This window comes from Mauremys mutica, chromosome 4 (genome assembly GCF_020497125.1).
Source record: "Mauremys mutica isolate MM-2020 ecotype Southern chromosome 4, ASM2049712v1, whole genome shotgun sequence".
NCBI lineage: Eukaryota > Metazoa > Chordata > Testudines > Geoemydidae > Mauremys > Mauremys mutica.
In genome coordinates, this window is record NC_059075.1 from 152,118,867 (window position 1) to 152,137,983 (window position 19,117).

The window sequence follows — 19,117 nt, forward strand, 5'->3', positions numbered from 1 at the left end:
GTCCAGAGATCAGAGGGGTGTTTCTCTCTCTCTCTAAAATATGCCTGGTTTGGATCACTGCAGTTTAACTGACTGTGCTGTTATAGATGTGGGAATTTAATCAGCAGACTGTGGGACACATTCTAACCTCAGTGGAGGAGTCACTTTGGATTTATACCAGGATCACTGAGATCAGAATCCAGCCCTGGCGGTACTGACTGCATTAGAGTCGCTCTGGCTCACAGCTGGGTAACTGAAACCATAATCAGGTCATGACTATTATCTTTAGTGGAGTCACTCCAGATTTACACTGGAGTAACTGAGATCAGAATCAGGCCTTGCTTCCATTGACTTCAGTGGGGTCGCTCTGGATTTACATCAGGGTCGCTGAGATCAGATTCTTGACAGCTGCATATTTTTTAAGCGCTCTGCATATGTTAGCTAATTAATTGGCCCTACACCCCTTTGAGGTAGATCAATATCATTAACCTCATTTTACAAATGGGGAAACTGAGGTAGAGAGAGAGGAGAAGTGACCTGCATCCGAAGAAGTGGGTATTCACCCACGAAAGCTCATGCTGCAAAACGTCTGTTAGTCTATAAGGTGCCACAGGATTCTTTGCTGCTTCTACAAAGTCACACTGCACGTCAGTAACGGAGCTGGGCTTAGAACCCAAGAGGTCCTGCGTCCTAGCACCACGTTTGTCTCTGTTTTGGAGAACTTTAAAGTTAGAGTGTTAAAGATCAGCTCTGATTCTGTCACTGTCGCTGAGCACTAAGCTACACTGGGGGAGACACTAGGGAGAATTAGCTAGTGTGTGGATTCACACGGTGAGAGTTATCAGTGATGGGGGGTGTTGTAAGGCGCTGAAAGAGTTAACTGTACTGACTCTGTCCCGAGCTGCCTTTAATAAAGCTCTTATCTCTGTGCCCCTTGTTCCTGCCTGTGCCACAACAAGACAGGCGGTGGGAACGGATTGGACCCCATCTCTCCAGCCAGAGAGAGGCAATGGAAAAGGAATAAAGGAGGACGGATGAAGTGAGAATCCTCTGCAGTGTGACGGTTTGTATTTCTCACCTTTGAGCACCCAAGCAGCCCCCAGAACAGGCTGAGCAGAAAGCCAGGGGAAGGCTCAGATCCACAATGATTTTAGGCACCTGATTCCCATTGATTTCCTGTGCAGGGAGACAAAATAAGTCCCTTAGGATGTGTCTCTGCAGTGCAAAGCCAGGCACAGCCGCTTTTTGGAGATTGAGGAAGAAAGGGCTGTGTGGAGTGAGAGAAGCCAGGCCGCCTTAAAGAAACAGACCTAGCAGTGGGAGGGGAAATAAAGCAGAGAGCTTTGGGCAGTGGTTAGTCAGTGTTTCCTGTAACATCTTTAGAAGATCAGTGTATTTTTTAACAGTTTTTCTTGTTGCATCAGGAATGCATAATGAGAGAAGAACTGCAAGCTTGCATCATAGAATACCAAGGTTGGAAGGGACCTCAGGAGGTCATCTAGTCCAACCCCCTGCTCAAAGCAGGAACAAGCCCCTGACAGATTTTTACCCCAGTTCCCTAAATGGCCCCCTCAAGGAGGGAACTCTCAATCCTGGGTTTAGCAGGCTAGTGCTCAAACCACTGAGCTATCCCTCCCTCCTATGTATAGGGGTGTTGTTTGTGGGGGGCCCAGGTGGGTGACTTTCATACAGGAGGTGTGCTCCTAACTGCAGCATGAGCGTGGGTGTTAATGTGAGTTCTGCAGAGGACAGGTGCCCCTGGGGCAGGGAGTCCAGTATTTTGTTTACAAACAGAGGCAAGGTGATTAAGATCAGAAAGGGCTGGTAATTGCCTATAAAACAGGAATCCCTCTGCAGGGGGTGGGGATGCTGGAGAGAGAACACAGGAGACCCAGAAGAGACAAGATTATATTCTGAAAAGAGGGGAGATTTGAGGGACATAAGTGAAAATAAGGGGTCAAAACCCAGGGAAGGGACAGCAGTGGTAAAGAGAGGTTCCCACTCTACCTGGGGTACTTATGTGGTCCCATCACCCTAACATCTGAGTGCCTCACTCTTGTTACAGTTATGGCAACACCCATTTTTTCATGTTCTCTGTGTGTATATATACGGTATCTTCCTACTGTATTTTCCACTACATGCATCCGATCAAGTGGGTTTTAGCCCATGAAAGCTTATGCTTAAATAAATCTGTTAGTCGCTAACAAGGTGCCACAAGTACTCCTCGTTCTCTTTGCTGATGCAGACTAACAAAGCTACCCCACTCTGAAAAATGTCTAACCTATTTGTCCTGGATAAGATGGCTCAGATATTTAAGTATGAAGTGTACAGTTATTGAGCATGTTAATATCTGTGAGCGGAGGCGCTGATGGCAACAGAAGTTTTACTTGATTAAGAACTAGAAGATTTGACCCCCCAACTTTCTTTCACAACAAAGAGCTGCCCAGAGCTCCTGTGCCTGATTATTTTCCTTTCCTGCATGGGATGGCCCTGAAATACCTCAGAAGTCTCAATTTTTTCCCTCAACTTTAAAATGTGGAATTTTCTTGGTGTTTGGTTTTAAATATTCTCCTGTGAGAACTGCAACTCAATCACTGGAGTGTTGTGTTTAAGAGCCTGCTGGAAAGTAACTAGCCTTTAAACAGAAGGGAAAGCAGTGTTGCCAACTCTCATGATTGTGTCATGAGTCTCATGATAATGATTGCTTTCCTTAAAGCCCCAGTTCCTGGAATCAGGTGGATGTGTGAGTTCAGCTTTCAGCCTTAAAGAAAAATGAAGTTTCTAGCCCTTGTGGCTGTGGAGAAAGCTTCAAAATGAGACCCCGGTGCACCCTAAAAGCTCAAAGAGCAGAAAGCAAATAAAAAGAACTCCAAAGCTATTATTTTTACATGATCTCATGATTTCAAAGCCAATCTCATGATTTTTGATGGGCCTGATTCATGATTTTTGAACATTTGGGATTGGCAATACTGTAAAAAGTGACTTGAAAGTGTCAAGTATCAGAGGGGTAGCCGTGTTAGTCTGGTTCTGTAGAAGCAGCAAAGAATCCTGTGGCACCTTATAGACTAACAGACGTTTTGCAGCATGAGCTTTCGTGGGTGAATACCCACTTCTTCGGATGCAAGACCCACTTCTTGCATCCGAAGAAGTGGGTATTCACCCACGAAAGCTCATGCTGCAAAACGTCTGTTAGTCTATAAGGTGCCACAGGATTCTTTGCTGCTTGAAAGTGTCAGTTTCACTTCTTTTTAAGGTCAATTTTTAGTTTATTATTTGCAGTGGGGTAACACCCCTAGAGCCTGAGGCAGGTGCAGTAAAAACTCACAGGGCCTTGCCCTAGTAGGATGTTTCCAGAGTTAAATGTTCTCTTCCAAGCTTGGCGAACTGCAAGAAAGTGACAGAAAGTCAGCTCGATTTTTCTACAGTGGTTTCAATTGTTGTCTTCAAGAGTTAGCAACAAAGTCAGAATAGACTTTTTTTTGCCAGCATGAGTGTCTCATGGAAAGTGGATCCCAGCTCTCTCGACTGGACAAGCACAGAACACGAGAAAGGAACTTGCCAGCAAGTACAGGCTCTAGGATGCATTTTATATTTTTCTTTGATCTGTAACCAGATGTTCATACTCCTTATACTTGCGTCTATTTGAATCTTTATCAAATAAACTTCTGTTTGGTTTTACTAGAGACACCTGAGTGCTGTCTGCTAAGGAGAGCGCTGAACGGCGGTGAAACTAGTGAACTCGGGGACACTGCTTCCATGGAGGCAGCGAATCTGTGTGCATGGCGGGTGTCCAGATGTTGAGGGACTGGGCACTTGAGTGTAATGAAGTGGGGTGCACAGACAGGTGGGAGGGAGCTACGGCGTGAGCAGGACTCTGGGAATAACTGCAGAGATTTAGCCACAGGTTCTCTCTGCTGTGCCTCATGAGTATTGCCAGCTTATCAGGCTCCTTCACCCCATCTGCCATGCTGAAGGTGCCACAGTATTTGACCGGCTGGATTTCAAAATAATGGTTTCCCTTTGTACAGGGAAGTAAATTAACCACTTGTCTTGCCATTATGCAAACAAAGCGGGGGTTTTCCATTCAGTTTCAGTGCCTGCTGAGCTGAGAGCGAGTTCCTCAGCGTGAAAGCCCTAGAAGGGGGGTGCTCAGGATCCCTGGGTTCTATTCCTGGCTCTGCTATTGACTGGCTGATTTGCGGGTCCACAGACAATGTCTCACGTGATGTGAACTTTTTTTTTTAAACTGTCTTCTGTTCCATATATCCCTTACACCAGCACAAAATGAAAACAGGTGAGAGACTCCAGATTTACACTGGGGTCACTGCAATCAGAATCCAGCTTGGATGCCACTGAGTTCAATGCAGTTACTCTGGATTTACACTAATTTACCAAGAACAAAATAACCTTCAGATTTGGCTCTGTATCATAGTGCAGGATCACAAAGGGACAGAATCAAAGTTATCCTTTAACTTCGCCAATTCTGACTCTTATTTATATGAAGTATCAGAGGGGTAGCTGTGTTAGTCTGGATCTGTAAAAGCAGCAAAAATTTCACTTTTGCAATCTTAATGTTCCAGTAATTACATATGTATGCACACCCATTCTCTTTCTCTGATCTCCTCTGGTTATTATTATTATGGTGAATTGGCAGCGAGGACTCCTAGGTTCTAGTCCCATCTTTAGAAGGTGAGTGGGGTCTAGGAGTCAGGACCCCTAGGTTCAATCCCAAGCTCTGGGAGGGGAGTGGGAGCTGGTGGTTAGAGCAGGGGGGTTAGGAGCCAGGACTCCTGGGTTCTCTCCCCAGCTCTGGAAGGGGAGTGGGGTCTATTGGGTTAGCGCTGGGAGCCAGGACTCCTGGGTTTCTCTTCCTAGCTCTATTGGTAAGTGTGTGTGACCTTGGGAAAGTCCCTTCCCTGTCCTCAGTTTCCACATCTGTAATCAAAACATATCAATGTATTTTACAGAGGTAAACTGCTATATAAGAGCAACGAATCAATATTATTTGTTCAGGTCTGGCCCTGTGCACAGAGCTTTAAGAGTCTCCAGGGCAAAAATAGCCCCTGCCCAGACCTCTGACCATCCAGAAGACAGATACTGACTGAGGCAACTGGATGCACCAGGAGACCCCACTTTGCATCCTGCAAAGGGATCAATATGGACAGACCTCTGCATCCACACGCAGGGTACACCTATGCTTTGAGCTGGAGGTGTAATTCCCAGCTTGAGGAGACAAACCCATGCGAGCTTTCATTGAGCTAGTGCACGAAAAATACAGTGTCGTCATAGCAGTGCAAGTAAGTGGCATGCGTAATGTCTCAGCCAGGCACATACTGAGTGGCTAGTCCCACCTGCCACTCAGACTGATGTGGCTACACTTGAATCAGAGCTATTGCAAGGACCCGGGGACTAGAAACAGGGTCTGCAAAGCTGTGGGAGAAGACGGGCTGATATTCCCACAGTGCAGATTTGCAGCCAGGGAGCACTTCTGAGAGTAAGCGCCACAGGAAGTACTGCACAAGAGTCTCCGAGTGATCCTCTACGCAAGAGACACCCCCCTCTGATTGGCCAAGTGCTCCTACTTACCCCCAGGAAGTTGTCTGGGCAATCACACGGACTTTGGCTTGCTGCAGTGTCAGACTCCACCTCATCTCCTGATGTCTGGTCTCTGACACCAGCCCAGTTCTGACCCTGACTCTTCTTCGCAGGACCTGGCCTTGTGATTCCTCTAACTACTGCCCGGTGACTCCGGTGGGCAGACCTCAGCCCAGCTGTGACAGCTAGGCCAGACCACCTATGGCCCAGCCCCTTACAGTTTTCCCAGAGCCATCTCCCTGGTAAGGGGCTCCCAGAAGTGGAAGGAGTGGGTCTACCACCACCCACTGGCCCCCAGAGGGTACTGGACCCCCAGGAGCAGGGGGTGCAACTCCAAATGGAGAACCATCTGCCGCAGTCCCAAATGGCACAGCTCCTTGCAGAAAGTCAGACACTCCACAAACAGCTCGCACGGTCCCAGGAGGAAAATTCCGTCCTCTAGGCCCAAATTGGGGCCCTGCTCTCTGAACCGAGCCCGGCACTAGCACTACCCCAACGTTTTGATGGGAACTGCCAGAAGTTGCTTGCGGGGTTTCCTGAACCAATGCTGTCTCCTTTTCCTGCTCCACCCTCGAGCGTATCCCACCAACCAGGCTGAGGTGGGACTAGCAATCAGTTTGCTTACTGGAGAAGCACTGGACGGGGCCTCCCCTGTGCTGGAACGCGGCAGCCTGGTGTTAACGGACTGGAACGCCTTCCTGCGAACATTTTCTGCAGTCTGACAACCCGTATCACACTCGCTCGGTGGAAGCTGCTCTACGAAGGTTCCAGGGCCAGCAGCCTTGTATGCTGCCCAGTTTCGGTGACTCACAGCTGATGTTAAGTGGAATGAGGCAGCCCAACCGCATCATTTTTTGGTATGGGCTTAGTGAGGAAGTAAAAGATAAGTTAGCCTACACTGAGACCCCCAGCCAGCTTGGATGCATTTATCAACCTTCTCTCTCCTCACCGACAACCAGCTGTGAGTGGAAGGAGGAGAGTAGGGGCACCCTGCTATCATTCAGCTTCACCTAATGCCAAAGACCAAGGCCCAACCATGAACCAATGCAGGTGGACCTGGGTCATTGATACTTGACCCTAGAAGAAAAGGCACGGCGATGGCACAATAATCTACGTTTTTGCAGTGGAGCATTAGGACATTCCCTTCCCATGTGCCCATTGCGAACCTTGGCCGCGAGGAATCGGGAAATGAGTGAGCCCAGGCCATATAGGGGGAACCAGCCTAGACACCATGCTCTGAAACTACCCCCTATCCCTCAAAAGAAACCCGATCCAGGACACATGGGTCCTCCCCACACTTCCAAGTATGAATAGAGTTACGTACTATAAATGGGGCCAAACCCAGTGGGGCCTGATCAATTCTAGGGCCACTGATAACTTCATAGATGCTAAAGCCGCTCGAGCACTATGAACCCCCTCCACTTACATCCCACTTCAGTTCTCACAGAAATGATAGATGGGTGCCTCCTGTCCCCAGGGCAAGTGTCTCAGGAAACAGTACCCCTTGAGGCTGTAATCCGGGGCCATCGGGAGGTTCAACATAATCCATTCCCCACATTTCCCCCAAATTCTTGGTGCCACCTGGCTGGAGAAGCATGTCCCTTGCATCTCTTGGAGAGAGATGAGGATCAACTTCCCCTCTGAATACTGCCAAAGGGTCTGCCTGTGCGCAGCTGACCTCAACCTTTTGGTCCCAGGCTCCTGCGGCCTATCAGAAGCAACTGCACTGTTGCGGGGCCTCCACTGGTGACAGCTAGTCAGAAGGAATCACTCCCAAGACTGAATCCCCATGTCCCTGAAACGTATTGGGATTACACGGATGTTTTTGAAAAGAAGAACGCAGACACGCTACCTTCGCACTGAGACGATGACTGCCCTATATCTCTGAAACCCAGGACGAAGGTCCCTTTTCTATGCCTGAACTGGCAGCTCTTCGTGAGTACGTCCAGGAGACCCTGGCCAAGGGCTTCATCCAAAGAACCTTTAATACCTGCGGAAGGCTTGAGCCTTGAACCAAAGATAGCTCTGGTGGGTGTTATTCTTCTCTGGGTTTGACTTCATCACTTATCACGCAGGAACGGGAAAGGCAAGGAGCCTAGCCAAGAACTACCCCATCTACTAAAACCTTGCAACTTCCTCATTGCCACAACACACCAAGACCTGCTTGATCTAATCTGGTCCGCTTCACAGGGCAATCCATTAGCCCAGGAGACAACGGAACAGCCTGAGCAAACGACCACCAGAACCAAGATGCAATGCACCACACGGGATGGAATCGCCTTCCTCAATGGATGCATATACATGCCACCAGGGTGCCCCCTGCTAGAAACGCTTCATCTCCGCCATGACACTCAGCTGACAGACCACTTTGGACTCCTCAAGACCTTCTGCATGGCTTCCTATTTCTTCTGGCAGCCATGTATGCGAGCCGATGTCCAGGACTACATTAACTCCTGTGACCTGTGTGCATACACCAAGATGCCATGTGCTAAGCCCCTCAGTCCCCTAGTTCCCCTGGAGACCCCGTCCAGACCCTGGACTTTATAGTAGAACTTCCTGACTCTGATGGCCACGCAATGGTCTGGATTGGTTTAGACCAACTAGCCAAAATGGCACACTTTGTCTCCTGTAACTGCCCTCTGCTGAAACAACAGCTGGGTTCCTAGTGATTCATGGGTCTGCCTGCAGCATGGGCTTCCAGACCATATCACCTCAGACCAAGGCCCACACTTTGTCTTGCACTTCTGGCAAGAAACACTCCAGCTAATGGACATTAATGCTTTTACCCCCTCTGCATATCACCCCCAGGCAGGTGGGCAGACGGAGAGGGTGAACCAAGTAATAGAGCTATACCTGAGATGCTTGGTCAACTACCATCAAGTCAACTGGTTCTCCCTCCTTTTGTATGCTGAGTTCTCCTATAAAAATGGCGACCACACCTGCACGCAGGGCAGAGTTCCTTCTTTGCCAGTTATGGTTTCCACCCTCACTTCCACCCTGCTTTGCCAGCAGCGTCCCTGAACCCAACAACTGCTGACTGGGTCCAACAAATTCACCATATTCAGGAGAAACTTAAGGACCACCTCAAAAGACATGGAAAGGGACTATAAGCGACACGCAGACTGTCAACACCAGGGAGGCCCAGCTTTCACAACAGGCCAAACAGTTTGGCATGCCGCAAAACACCTCCGTATGAACAGACCATCCCGCAAGCCAGGCCACCAGTTTCTCGGAACCTGCCGGATCTGTCAGTAAATCAACCATGTCGCCTTCAAATTGCAGCTCCCTCAATCCTCAAGCCTGTTTCCACGTATCCCTCCTGAAGCCTTATACAGAGGACCTGTTTCCCGCCTCTGCCAATCCAGATCCAAGGACATGAGAAATATGTAGTCCATGCAATCCTTGATACTAAAAGGCAGAAGGGCAGACTGCCTAGTCAACTGGCAGGGCTATGGTTTTAAAGAACCCCCCTGGGAACCTGCTACAAATCTCCATGCCCTAGACCTGGTAGAAAAGTTTCAGCAGGATCACCCAACTAAACCCAGCCTGGCACCCCCCAGAGGAGGGGTGCCCCATAAGGTACATGTAGGGGGGTAAATATAAGGATCCAGGGACTAGAACCCAGGTCTGCAGAGGCACAGCCGGGGAGCAGGCACTGCAGAAAGTCCTGCCCAAGAAACCCTGAGCCCCTCTGATGGGCTAAGTGCTCCTACTTAATCCTGGGGGTTGCCCTAGGAAGTTGTCTGGGCAACCACACAGACTTCAGCCTGCTGCACTGCCAGACTCCTCATCTCATGATCTCTGGTCTCTGACTCCCGCCTGACTCTGACCCGGATTCCTGCCTCTCGAGTCTAACCTGGTACTACCTCTGATCTCCAGCAGCTGACCCCAGCCTGACTGACCCCGACTTTTGTTTATGGGACCCTGGCCTTGCCATTACTCCAACTCTTGCCTGGCCACTCCTGTACCTGGTGGGCAGACCTCAGCCCAGCTCTGACTGCTAGGCCAGACCACCAGCACCCTGGTCACTTACGGTAGGTCTTCTCGAGCTGGGAATCACACCCCCAGCTCGAAATGTAGACATATCCAGAGTACAGGAGCGGGTATTTGCTTGTTTTGCTTTGGGGAAGTTTTATTTTGTGATTTTATGATTTATTTGTTCTTTTTCCTCATTATTTTCTTCGTTCTGTATTTTATTTGCCTTTGTTTTCCCATCCATAATATTTTATTATGTCTGGAACTGGGCCAATAATGGATTTTTCAGCTCACTGGTAATCCTGAAACAATTGGGGAGGTAAAAATTCAGGTCAAACCAAAAGTGAAACTTTTGGCAAACTGAAACGTTGGAAAAAAAAATCATATTGGGTCAAGTGAAACATTGTGTGTTGACAACATTGAAATGTTTCATTTCAGCTTCAACCATTTTTAAAAATCAGAAACTATTTAAAAAAACCCTAAAGTTGTTTTAACCGAAAAATCCAAACGTTTTAAAGTGAAATCATAGAACCACAGTAATGTGGGGCTGGAAAGGCCTCAAGAGGTGAGAGAGTGTGTGTGTACGTACATACATACACACACACACACACACACACACACACAGTGCACGGGCAGAGGCAGAACCAAGTAACCGCAGAGTCTAGACCATCCCTATTTGTCTAACCTGTTCTTAAAAACCTCCAGGGAAGGGGATTCTACAGCTTCCCCACATAACCTCTCCCAGTGCTTCACTATCCTTAGCAGGGCTGGCTCTAGACCCCAGCGCGCCAAGCACGTGCGTGGGGCGGCATTTTCCCAGGAGGGCGGCAGGCGGGTCCGGCGGACCTTCCGCAGTCATGCCTGCGGGAGGTCCACCGGAGCCCCGGGAGCAGCGGACCTCCCGCAGGCATGACTGCGGAGGGTCCGCTGGTCCCATGGCTCGGGTGGACCTCCCGCAGGCATGACTGCGGACGGTTCGCTGGTCCTGCGGCTCGGGTGGACCTCCCGCAGGCATGACTGCGGACGGTTCCCTGGTCCCGCGGCTCGGGTAGACCTCCCGCAGGCATGACTGCGGAGGGTCCGCTGGTCCCATGGCTCAGATGGACCTCCCGCAGGCATGACTGCGGACGGTTCGCTGGTCCCGCGGCTCGGGTGGACCTCCCGCAGGCATGACTGCGGACGGTTCCCTGGTCCCGCAGCTCGGGTAGACCTCCCACAGGCATGCCTGCGGAAGGTCCACCCGTGCTGCGGGACCAGCGCACTCTCCGCAGGCACGTCCCCCGGAGCCGCGGGACCGGCGCCCGGCAGCGTGCCCCCTGCGGCATGCCGCCCTGCTTGGGGCGGCCGGATTACTAGAGCCACCCCTGATCCTTAGAATTAAAAAAAGGTTTTTCCTAATATCTAACCTGAAACTCCCTTGCTGCAAACTAAGCCAATTTCTTGTCCTATGAGTCTCAGTGGACATGGAGAAGGAATGATCACCAGGCTCTTAACAACAAGCCTTACATATCTGAAAATTGTTATGTTCCCTCCCAGTCTTCCCTGGGCTAAACACTCCCAGTTCTTTCCACTTTTCCTCCCTCTATCAAATAGCAGCACAGGCAGGGGGCTCTGCTGAAGGGGGCTGGTAACACGCTTTACAAATGCATAACCCTCTTCTCACGCTAACAGGGGATCCAAGGTGCACCGGAGTTTAGATTCTGCAGCCAGGAAGCGGGTGGGTTTTGTTGTTACTTTGTTTAGAGCGGCACCTCGGGGGGAAAAAAACTTTCACAGGAAACGAAGACGAAGCAGAGAAGGAGCCAGGACCATTTTTAGCAGGCGGATCTGGCAGCCTGAGCCCCGCCTCACTGCTGAGCACCAATCGCTTCTCAGGGCAAAGACCTTCTCCCCTAGCTCCGTCCCTGCCCCTGGCAGTTTTGCTCAGCTGCTGAGGAAGCAGGATGGGGAAGACGGTGCGGGACCACCTCGTGGACACCCTAGAAGATCTGGGGCAGGACCAGTTTAAGAAGTTCAAGACCAAGCTGAACGTGTTCCCAGTGAGGGAGGGATACAGCAACATCCCCCGGGGCCGGCTGGAAAAAGCTGATGTCCTGGATGTGTGCGACAAGCTGATCAGCTTCTATCGGGAGGAGTATGCGGTGGAGGTGACAGTGGAGCTCCTGGCAGACATCAATGAGAGGGAGCTGGCAGACAGACTGCGCAAGGCAGCAGGGACTGGTGAGGATCAGGGCAGGGAGAGAGCATTAAGGGGGCTAAGGATACTGAGCTCCTTTGTCAAGTGCTTTGAGATCTATGGACGAGCGCTGTATTAGTAGGGAGGTTTCACTGAGCCTGTCCCTGAGCTCTCCCTCCTACTCATGTGCAGGAGGCTAGCGAGGAAGAGACAGAAACACTAAGTTTGCAGGATGATCGTTACTCTATCTTCTGCCACTGACTGCATTGCTCTTTCTTCGTAAGTACTGCATCTCTTCCCTGGGTTTCTAACATTCCCATTGCTGAACACACACATCGAGTCCCATCCAACCCTTCCCAAAGGAGTAACACATATGCATGCTCACCTGAGACCAGATTTCTGTTTAGAAAGTCTGTTGTCCAAGCATTAGCTGGCCAGCTCCTTTCTCTCTACAACTAATCATGCGGAGTTAAGGGCAGGGGGGAAATGTTTTGTTTGTTTTTTTTTAAAACAAATCTTCCATTTTTTGTATCTGTTTTAAATTGTTTCCTTCTTCTGAGCACATGAAATTTGCTTTCACTTTCAACCACAGTCACTTCCCCATCCCTGCCTGGACTTGCTGGAAGGTTCTGCAGTTTGTTAGCTTTGCGGCCGATTTTTCCCGCCTTGTCCTGTGCAAGGAGGGCAAACTTCACTGGAGCCGCAGCAATTTACCCCAGCAGAAAAACTGCCCCACAGTGCCTCTGGTTTAGCAATCTAGGGCCAGATTCTCAGCTGGGGTCATTCAACATAGCTCCATGGTATAAAGCGGTGTAGCTCCAACTGAGGATCTGGCCTCGATTTGCTTATTAATTGGGCTGCGCATAACGTTGTACGGAATACAAAGGACTCAGTCCAAATGCCCCCTGACTCAGACTGAAAACGAGAGAACACACTTTTATATTGCTGCCATTAAAAGCAGACGGGTAGAAAACAATGCCAGGAGGCAGGGGAATGCTATGAAATATAAATTCCTCATTTCCTGCTGCGTTAAAAGTTTAAGTCTGATCCCAACTAAAGAGCTGAACCTGTCCATCTGTCTTAGTCTCAGTTTCCCTGGATTCTTTTTGGGCTCTGTGTGTCCCTCTCCTCCATATCTGGCTGGGTTTCTGTGGGTCTGTCGGCACTGCAGTCAGGGGAAGTGTAATTGCAGCATGTGTAGACGTACCCGAGGGAGTTTTAATCTAGCTCGCTCAAGTAGCGATAGCAGTGAAGCTGCAGTAGCATAGACTCCAACACAGTCGTTAGACTCGAGCTCTCTCCTACTTACATGCAGGAAGTTAGCTTGATAGAGGAGCTTTACCCGGAAGTGTCTATTTCTCACTGGATCCCTCTCCGCTTCTCGGTCACTCTCATTCAGTGTGTCAGTCCTAGTCTGTGTGTCTGTCTCTTGGGGAGGGAGGGCTCAGTAGGGGGCACTCTTCCCTAGCAGCCAGTGCTGACCCCAATCCCCCAGTGAGGTGCTAGAGAACAACATGGGTGACTCAGACACTCACTGACTATCCCTCTCAATCCTGCAGGTTCCGGTGGCAAGGGGCAGCAGCCAGGGCCATCCAACGGTGCCACAGGAAAGGAAGGTGAGTCCATAAGCACCCGAGGGCTCTTTCATCCCCAGGTAGTCTGAGGGGTATTAGGAAGTGTGGTCTCACTGCAGAGTGACCTGCCCCTCCTGCAATCTGCCTCCCCAACCAGAGCTACCTCCCAGCACCTGGGACAAACCTTCCACCCTGCCTGATCATCACCAAGCCAGCTGGAGCCCAGCTCTGCCACCACCAGCCACTCTAGTGTGGCACTAGGGGGTGCTGTGCTGGAGGGAATGGGTCAGGGGGCTCAGTAGGGGATGCTCTCTCCTCTGTCAGAGCTGACCCCAATGCCCCAGTGAGGTGCTAGAGAACAACGTGGGTGACTCAGACACTCACTGACTATCCCTCTCAATCCTGCAGGTTGCGGTGGCAAGGGGCAGAAGCCAGGGCCATCCGACGGTGCCACAGGAAAGGAAGGTGAGTCCGTAAGCACCAGCAGGCTCTTTTTCACTCCCCAGGCAGTCCAAGGGGTGTTAGGAAGTGTGGTCTCACTGCAGAGCGACCTGCCCCTCCTGCAATCTGCCTCCCCAAGCAGAGCTACCTCCCAGCACCTGGGACCAACCTTCCACCCTGCCTGCCAACCGCCGAGCCAGCCAGAGCCCAGCTCCGCCACCTCCAGCCACTCTAGTGTGGCACTGGGGAGTGCTGTGCGTCAGGGGGCTCAGCAGGGGATGCTCTCTCCTCTGTCAGAGCTGCCCCAATGCCCCCGTGTGGTGCTAGGGTGCTTTGCTACAGAGAGAGTTCAGTAGGGGGCGCTCTCCCCTCAGAAATAGTGTTGAGTCCAAACCCTGCATGGCACTAGGGGGCGCTGTGCTCACTCAGGACAACTGGCCCCTTTGTGTCAGTGCTGACCCCAGTGCTAATGGGGGCGCTGGGAGGGGGGCTCAGTAGGATGTGCCCTCCACTCAGTGCTCCAGGGTGGCATAAGGGGTTGCTGCACTGCAGGGAGCAGGGTGTTGCCACCTTGTGTCAGCACTAGGAGGCACCACACCAAAGCTTTGCTTACTTGTGGCCTTTAACCCCGCCCCACCTCCTGGGCTCTGCTATAAACTGAGGCGTAAATTTTGGGGTCCTGGTAAAATCCTACCCCAGGTGACTGCAGTCTGCTTTTCCTCAGTGCCCCCTGCCATTTAGACAGCTGATGGACCCTAGCCCAGAAGCAGCTGCAATTCAGCCCTGGGCGAGTGATTCTTGGGCAGCATGGCTGCGTAGCTGTCAAGCAGCTGCTGTGCCTCATCCCAGATGCAGCAGCAACTGTGATCCACTGAGTGTGGTGCTCTCTGCCCCGCCAGTGGTGGCTGGGCCACAGATGGAGGCTAATGAGCCTGTTATAACCTTGACTAAGAGGTGGGTTTTTCAACTCAGGTAGCAAATGCTTTAAGATCAAGAAGTCCCAGATTCAGTGCCTGCTACTGCCAACCCATCCAGGGGCATGGCATTACAAGTGCAGGTGCTGGATTTTATGAAAACTGGACACCGTAGTGAAACCACTGTGTTGTGTAGCTGTTAACTATCTGCCATGCCCGCCCCCCGCAAGTCTGCTGTATTTCAGTACTGATTGGAATTATGAAACAGTATGTTTGCAAATATCTATTCATTGCTTGTGTTTGTGGTCTCTCCAGAGGAGCATTTTGTCGATCGATACCGAGTGCAGCTGATTCAACGTACCACCCCTGTGGAGCCCATTCTGGACCTTCTTCATGGGACTGTTCTGGACGACGAACAGTACCAGACCGTTCGATCTGGGAGCACCAACCAGAAGAAAATGCGGAAGCTGTATGAGCTAATGCCAAGCTGGAATAAAGAGTGCAAGGACCGGTTCTATGAGGCACTGAAAGCCAAGAATAGGTTCCTCATTCAAGACCTTGAGGGAAATTAAGACAACCAAGAAGTTACATTCCTTGTGAACATGCAGCCATTCCAGGTGCATGCAACCCTAGCTCTAGATTCCACACGGCTTTCTGGGCAGGGTGGTGCTTTCACCCCTTTGCTAACATTGTTTCAGGGTAAAAAACCTCTTTCCAGCGCTCCCTTTGGGGGCTGAATGGGTGAGCCTGTGATGTGATGCAGCAGTGAGGAGGTCGCTAAGGACTGTCTACACTGCAACTAAACATCGCTGCGGATGGCCCGTGGCAGCTGACACAGGCTCAGGCTAAGGAGCGGTTTAATTGCAGTGTAGATGTGCGGGCTTAGGCTGGAGCCTGGGCTCTGGGACCTTCTCTCCTCATGGGGTCCCAGAACTCAGGCTCCAACCTGAGTCCAACATCTACAAACACAATTCAACAGCCCCTTAGCCTGAGCCTGAGTCAGCTGACATGGGCCAACCGCGAGTTTTTAACTGCAGTGTAGACATCCCTTACTGGCTTTAGGGTAAATCTGTGATGGATGGGATCCCAGTAAGAGAATGGAGCAGGGCTCTAAGGTGCTGAAAGGCTGCACAAGGATTGCTTGCCAAGCTCTGAAATGGGGGTACTGCTCAACATCGCTCACCCAGTGCATCCACCTCTGGGGTGCAGCATGGCAGCGGGTTAACAGACACACAGCAACGCCGCACAGGGATCACTCGTCTATACCTGAACTGCAGCTGCCTCTGGGGTGGGTTATTGATGCTGGATTTTATGAAAACTGGACACTGTAGTGAAACCAACATCTTACGACAAATGGTGTGAGGCAATGTGGACGATGGGGGAGTTGTACTCTAGCACAGGGGTGCACAAACTGCGGGACACACCTCCCTAGGGGGGCACGGAGGAACACGCAGGGAGGTGAGTGTCGACGCCAGGTGGCTGATGTCACCTCCAGCCCCTGCCTCATCTCAGCAGGCCGCCCAGCCTGGGAGTCAGCGTGCTGTGCCAATTTCCACCCCCAGCAGCCTCCACGCCCAGCATTGGATCTTCCCCAACCCTGAAAACCTGAGCGGAGAGGGGCAGGTATTGGCCCTGCCCTAGCAGGGCAGCCTGGTTGCAAGACAGAAGCAGCCCACAGCAGAGGAAGCCTTGGCTGTGCTGTAACAGGGGTGGGGACATGATTCCATTAATAAGGGGTAGCGGACGCAACTGGAGAAGTTTGCGCACCACTGTCCTAGTATCTACAACTGCTGGAACTCCTGCCAGCGTCCCGGCCGTCATGCACTGCCACTCGTTCCTTTAGCACCCACCCCGGCATCTCACCAGACACTTCGGCTGTGGCTAGGCTACAGAGCTTACAGCTGCGCCACTGTAGCACTGACACTAAGCGGATGGAAGAGAGCTCTCCAGTCAACTTAATTACTCCAGCCCCAACGAGCAGCAGTAGCTTCTCCTGCCGGCCTCGCGCTGTCCGCACCAGCACTTAGATCAGCGCAACTTACATCGCTCACGGGGGTGGTTTATGCACACCCCTCAGCGACATAACTTATACCAGCATCAACTGCAGTGTGCCTACAGCGTCTGACTTTTTCTACAAGAAGATCTCATTAAAGTACCCTCCTAAAGGATCGCTGGGCTGGACCAAATTCAACCTCAGAATTCCTGCCAAGCCTCTAACTTCGTCTTACTATTTCCTCACCAGCTACCAAGAACTCAGGGCCTGTTTTTTAGTGAGGTGGTTTTGTTTTTGTTTTGGGGGGGCAGGGAGCGGAATTACAATCATAGGATTGGAAGAGACCTCAAGAGGTCACCAAGTCCAGTCCCCTGCACTCACGGCAGGACTAATTAGACCATCCCTGACAGGTGTTTGTCTAACCTGCTCTTAAAAGTCTCCAACGATGGAGATTTTACAACCTCCCTGGGCAATTTATTCCAGTGCCCAACCACCTTGACGGTTAGGCAGTTTTTCCTAATGTCCAACCTAAACCTCCCTTGCTGCAATTTAAGCCCATTGCTTTGTCATAGCCTCAAAAGTTTAAGGAGAATAATTTTTCGCCCTCTTCCTTGTAACATGGTTAAAGGTGATTTTGCCCAAACTATATATTTTTTTAAATATAGATATAAATTTGTATTTTGTTATAAAATGGAAAACCAGAAACATGTCCACAAATAAAGCTAGAAGTGCCGCCCAGTCTGAGAAGGATGATGTACTGTCTGCTCTGTTTTTCATTCAAACTGTCTGTAGGTGGGAGGATAGTGGAGATGGATGAATAGGAGCATGGATTAGAAGGATGGTTGAGGAGGACAAATGGCATGGGTGGGTGGTGGGGTTGGTGGATGAACTGGTTGGCTGGCATGGACAGACAGGTTTGGTGGCATGGATTGATGGTGGATGGTCTGGTTGGGGGGCCTGGATGAGTGACCCGGTTCAGAGAGTATGTGGATGAACAGCACGTGCCATGGATGAATGAGTGACCTGCGCGGGGGAGGGAGATCAGGGGTTAAAGCAATGGGTAGCATGGAGACCCTCAACTCCCCCTTCAGGCTTGAAATGAAAACTCACCCAACAGAAAAATGAAATGGGAGCAGCAGGTGGAAGTGGTTTCTGGGAGGGCTTGTTTCTGTGGCTCCTAACCTCCCCCTTCAGTAGGTGGAGCAGCAAGAGCCGCACCTAATAGGGGAAGATGCCCCAGCCAGGACTCCTCCACTTGTGTCCCTTCCCCACAAAGAGAGCCTGATAATAGTGTGTAGTACATACGTGCTGCATAAAATCCCTCTCCTGAAAGGTCTTAAAATCTTTTCCAGGGCAGGAAACTGTACTGAGTGGTTATATCCCAGGGAAGAACCCCAGAGCCTCCTAGTCTCCATCCAGGTCTGAGCCACATGGTGGCATCTATAGGAACGGGGAGGGAATGATACACAGCTTCACACACGTGGCCTTTGGCTAGGGTCACTGTGGCCCAACGGCTTGCAGATATGACGTCTTTCAGGTTGAGTCATTCGCCTAGGCACTCAGAGGTGATGTCGACACCCTGAGCTAGGGGGGTGATTCCCAGCTGGCATACACACCCTTGCACTAGTTCTCATCAAGTGAGCGGGAGTATAAATAGTGTAGCCGTGGCAGCATAGGCATCGCTTAGCTGTTCCGAGTACAAACTCGCCTGAACCCAATTGGTACTCACATAGCACGGCTAAGCCCTGCCTTCGCTGCTGCTGCCCATGCTGCACTGCAATCTAGTCTCACGCTAGCTTGAGGAGAGCTCGTGTGTGTCAGTGCAAGACGGGAATCACACCCCTAGCTTGTAGTGCAGACTCCGGCCAGATCTACCCTATACACTTACTTCAGTATAACTACTTCACTAGGGGTGTGAAAAATCCACGTCCCTGAGCAACATAGTTATATTTACCTAAAAAAAACCCTCCCCCTGCCATGTAGACAGTGCCATGTCTCTGGGAGAGCTTTTCCCACCAACACAGCTGTTGCCTTTCACGGAGGAGGAGTAACTAACCCAACAGCAAAGCTCTCTCCCGTAGGCTTACAGCAAGGGTGAGGAACCTACAGCCCACAGGCCAGATTCAGCCTCTTGGTTTATTTAACCAGCCCATGGGGCGTGAGCTGGGAATGCCAGGTCGCCCTGCCCCAGGGGAAAACCCTGAGCTTCCGCCCCCCCCCGGAGGGCTGGAGCAGTGAGCGCCAGCTCACCCTGCCCCGGGACGGGGTGGCGGGGAGAAGCCCTGAGCCTTGGTGCGGACCACTTGTGCATGGCTCGTGATTGACTTTTTTCTGTGGGTCAGTGGCCTCTGACAGAAAAACAGTTCCCCACTTCTGGCTTAGAGCACTTTTGTCAAAGCGCTACAGCTGAGTTTGTACTGTAGACCTGCCCGCAGTCAGGGATGGATGTAGAATAGAAAGAGAAATAGAC

At 51.0% G+C, this 19,117-nt stretch overlaps 1 protein-coding gene across 2 annotated transcripts; it reads left to right on the forward strand.

The window, feature by feature from the left end:
- Positions 1-10,988: 10,988 nt before the first annotated feature.
- On the forward strand, positions 10,989-17,397 carry LOC123368364 (apoptosis-associated speck-like protein containing a CARD). 2 transcript variants are annotated; one of them, XM_045013127.1, is made up of 4 exons: positions 10,996-11,769; positions 13,285-13,341; positions 13,708-13,764; positions 14,970-17,397. In XM_045013127.1, exons 1-4 carry the CDS (start codon positions 11,493-11,495, stop codon positions 15,224-15,226), a joined length of 648 nt encoding a protein of 215 aa, XP_044869062.1. In that variant the 5' UTR covers positions 10,996-11,492; the 3' UTR covers positions 15,227-17,397. The 2 variants fall into 2 exon arrangements, with proteins under 2 accessions (XP_044869063.1, XP_044869062.1); XM_045013128.1 differs by lacking the exon at positions 13,708-13,764 and having other exon boundaries at positions 10,989-11,769.
- The last annotated feature ends 1,720 nt before the right edge of the window (positions 17,398-19,117 follow it).

Bases quoted from the DNA above. Each gene is read 5' to 3' on its own strand.
- LOC123368364 (XM_045013127.1), top strand. From the start codon at position 11,493: ATGGGGAAGACGGTGCGGGACCACCTCGTGGACACCCTAGAAGATCTG. The intron at 11,770-13,284 runs GTGAGGATCAGG...TCAATCCTGCAG, and splicing joins GCGCAAGGCAGCAGGGACTG to GTTCCGGTGGCAAGGGGCAG. The intron at 13,342-13,707 runs GTGAGTCCATAA...TCAATCCTGCAG, and splicing joins CGGTGCCACAGGAAAGGAAG to GTTGCGGTGGCAAGGGGCAG.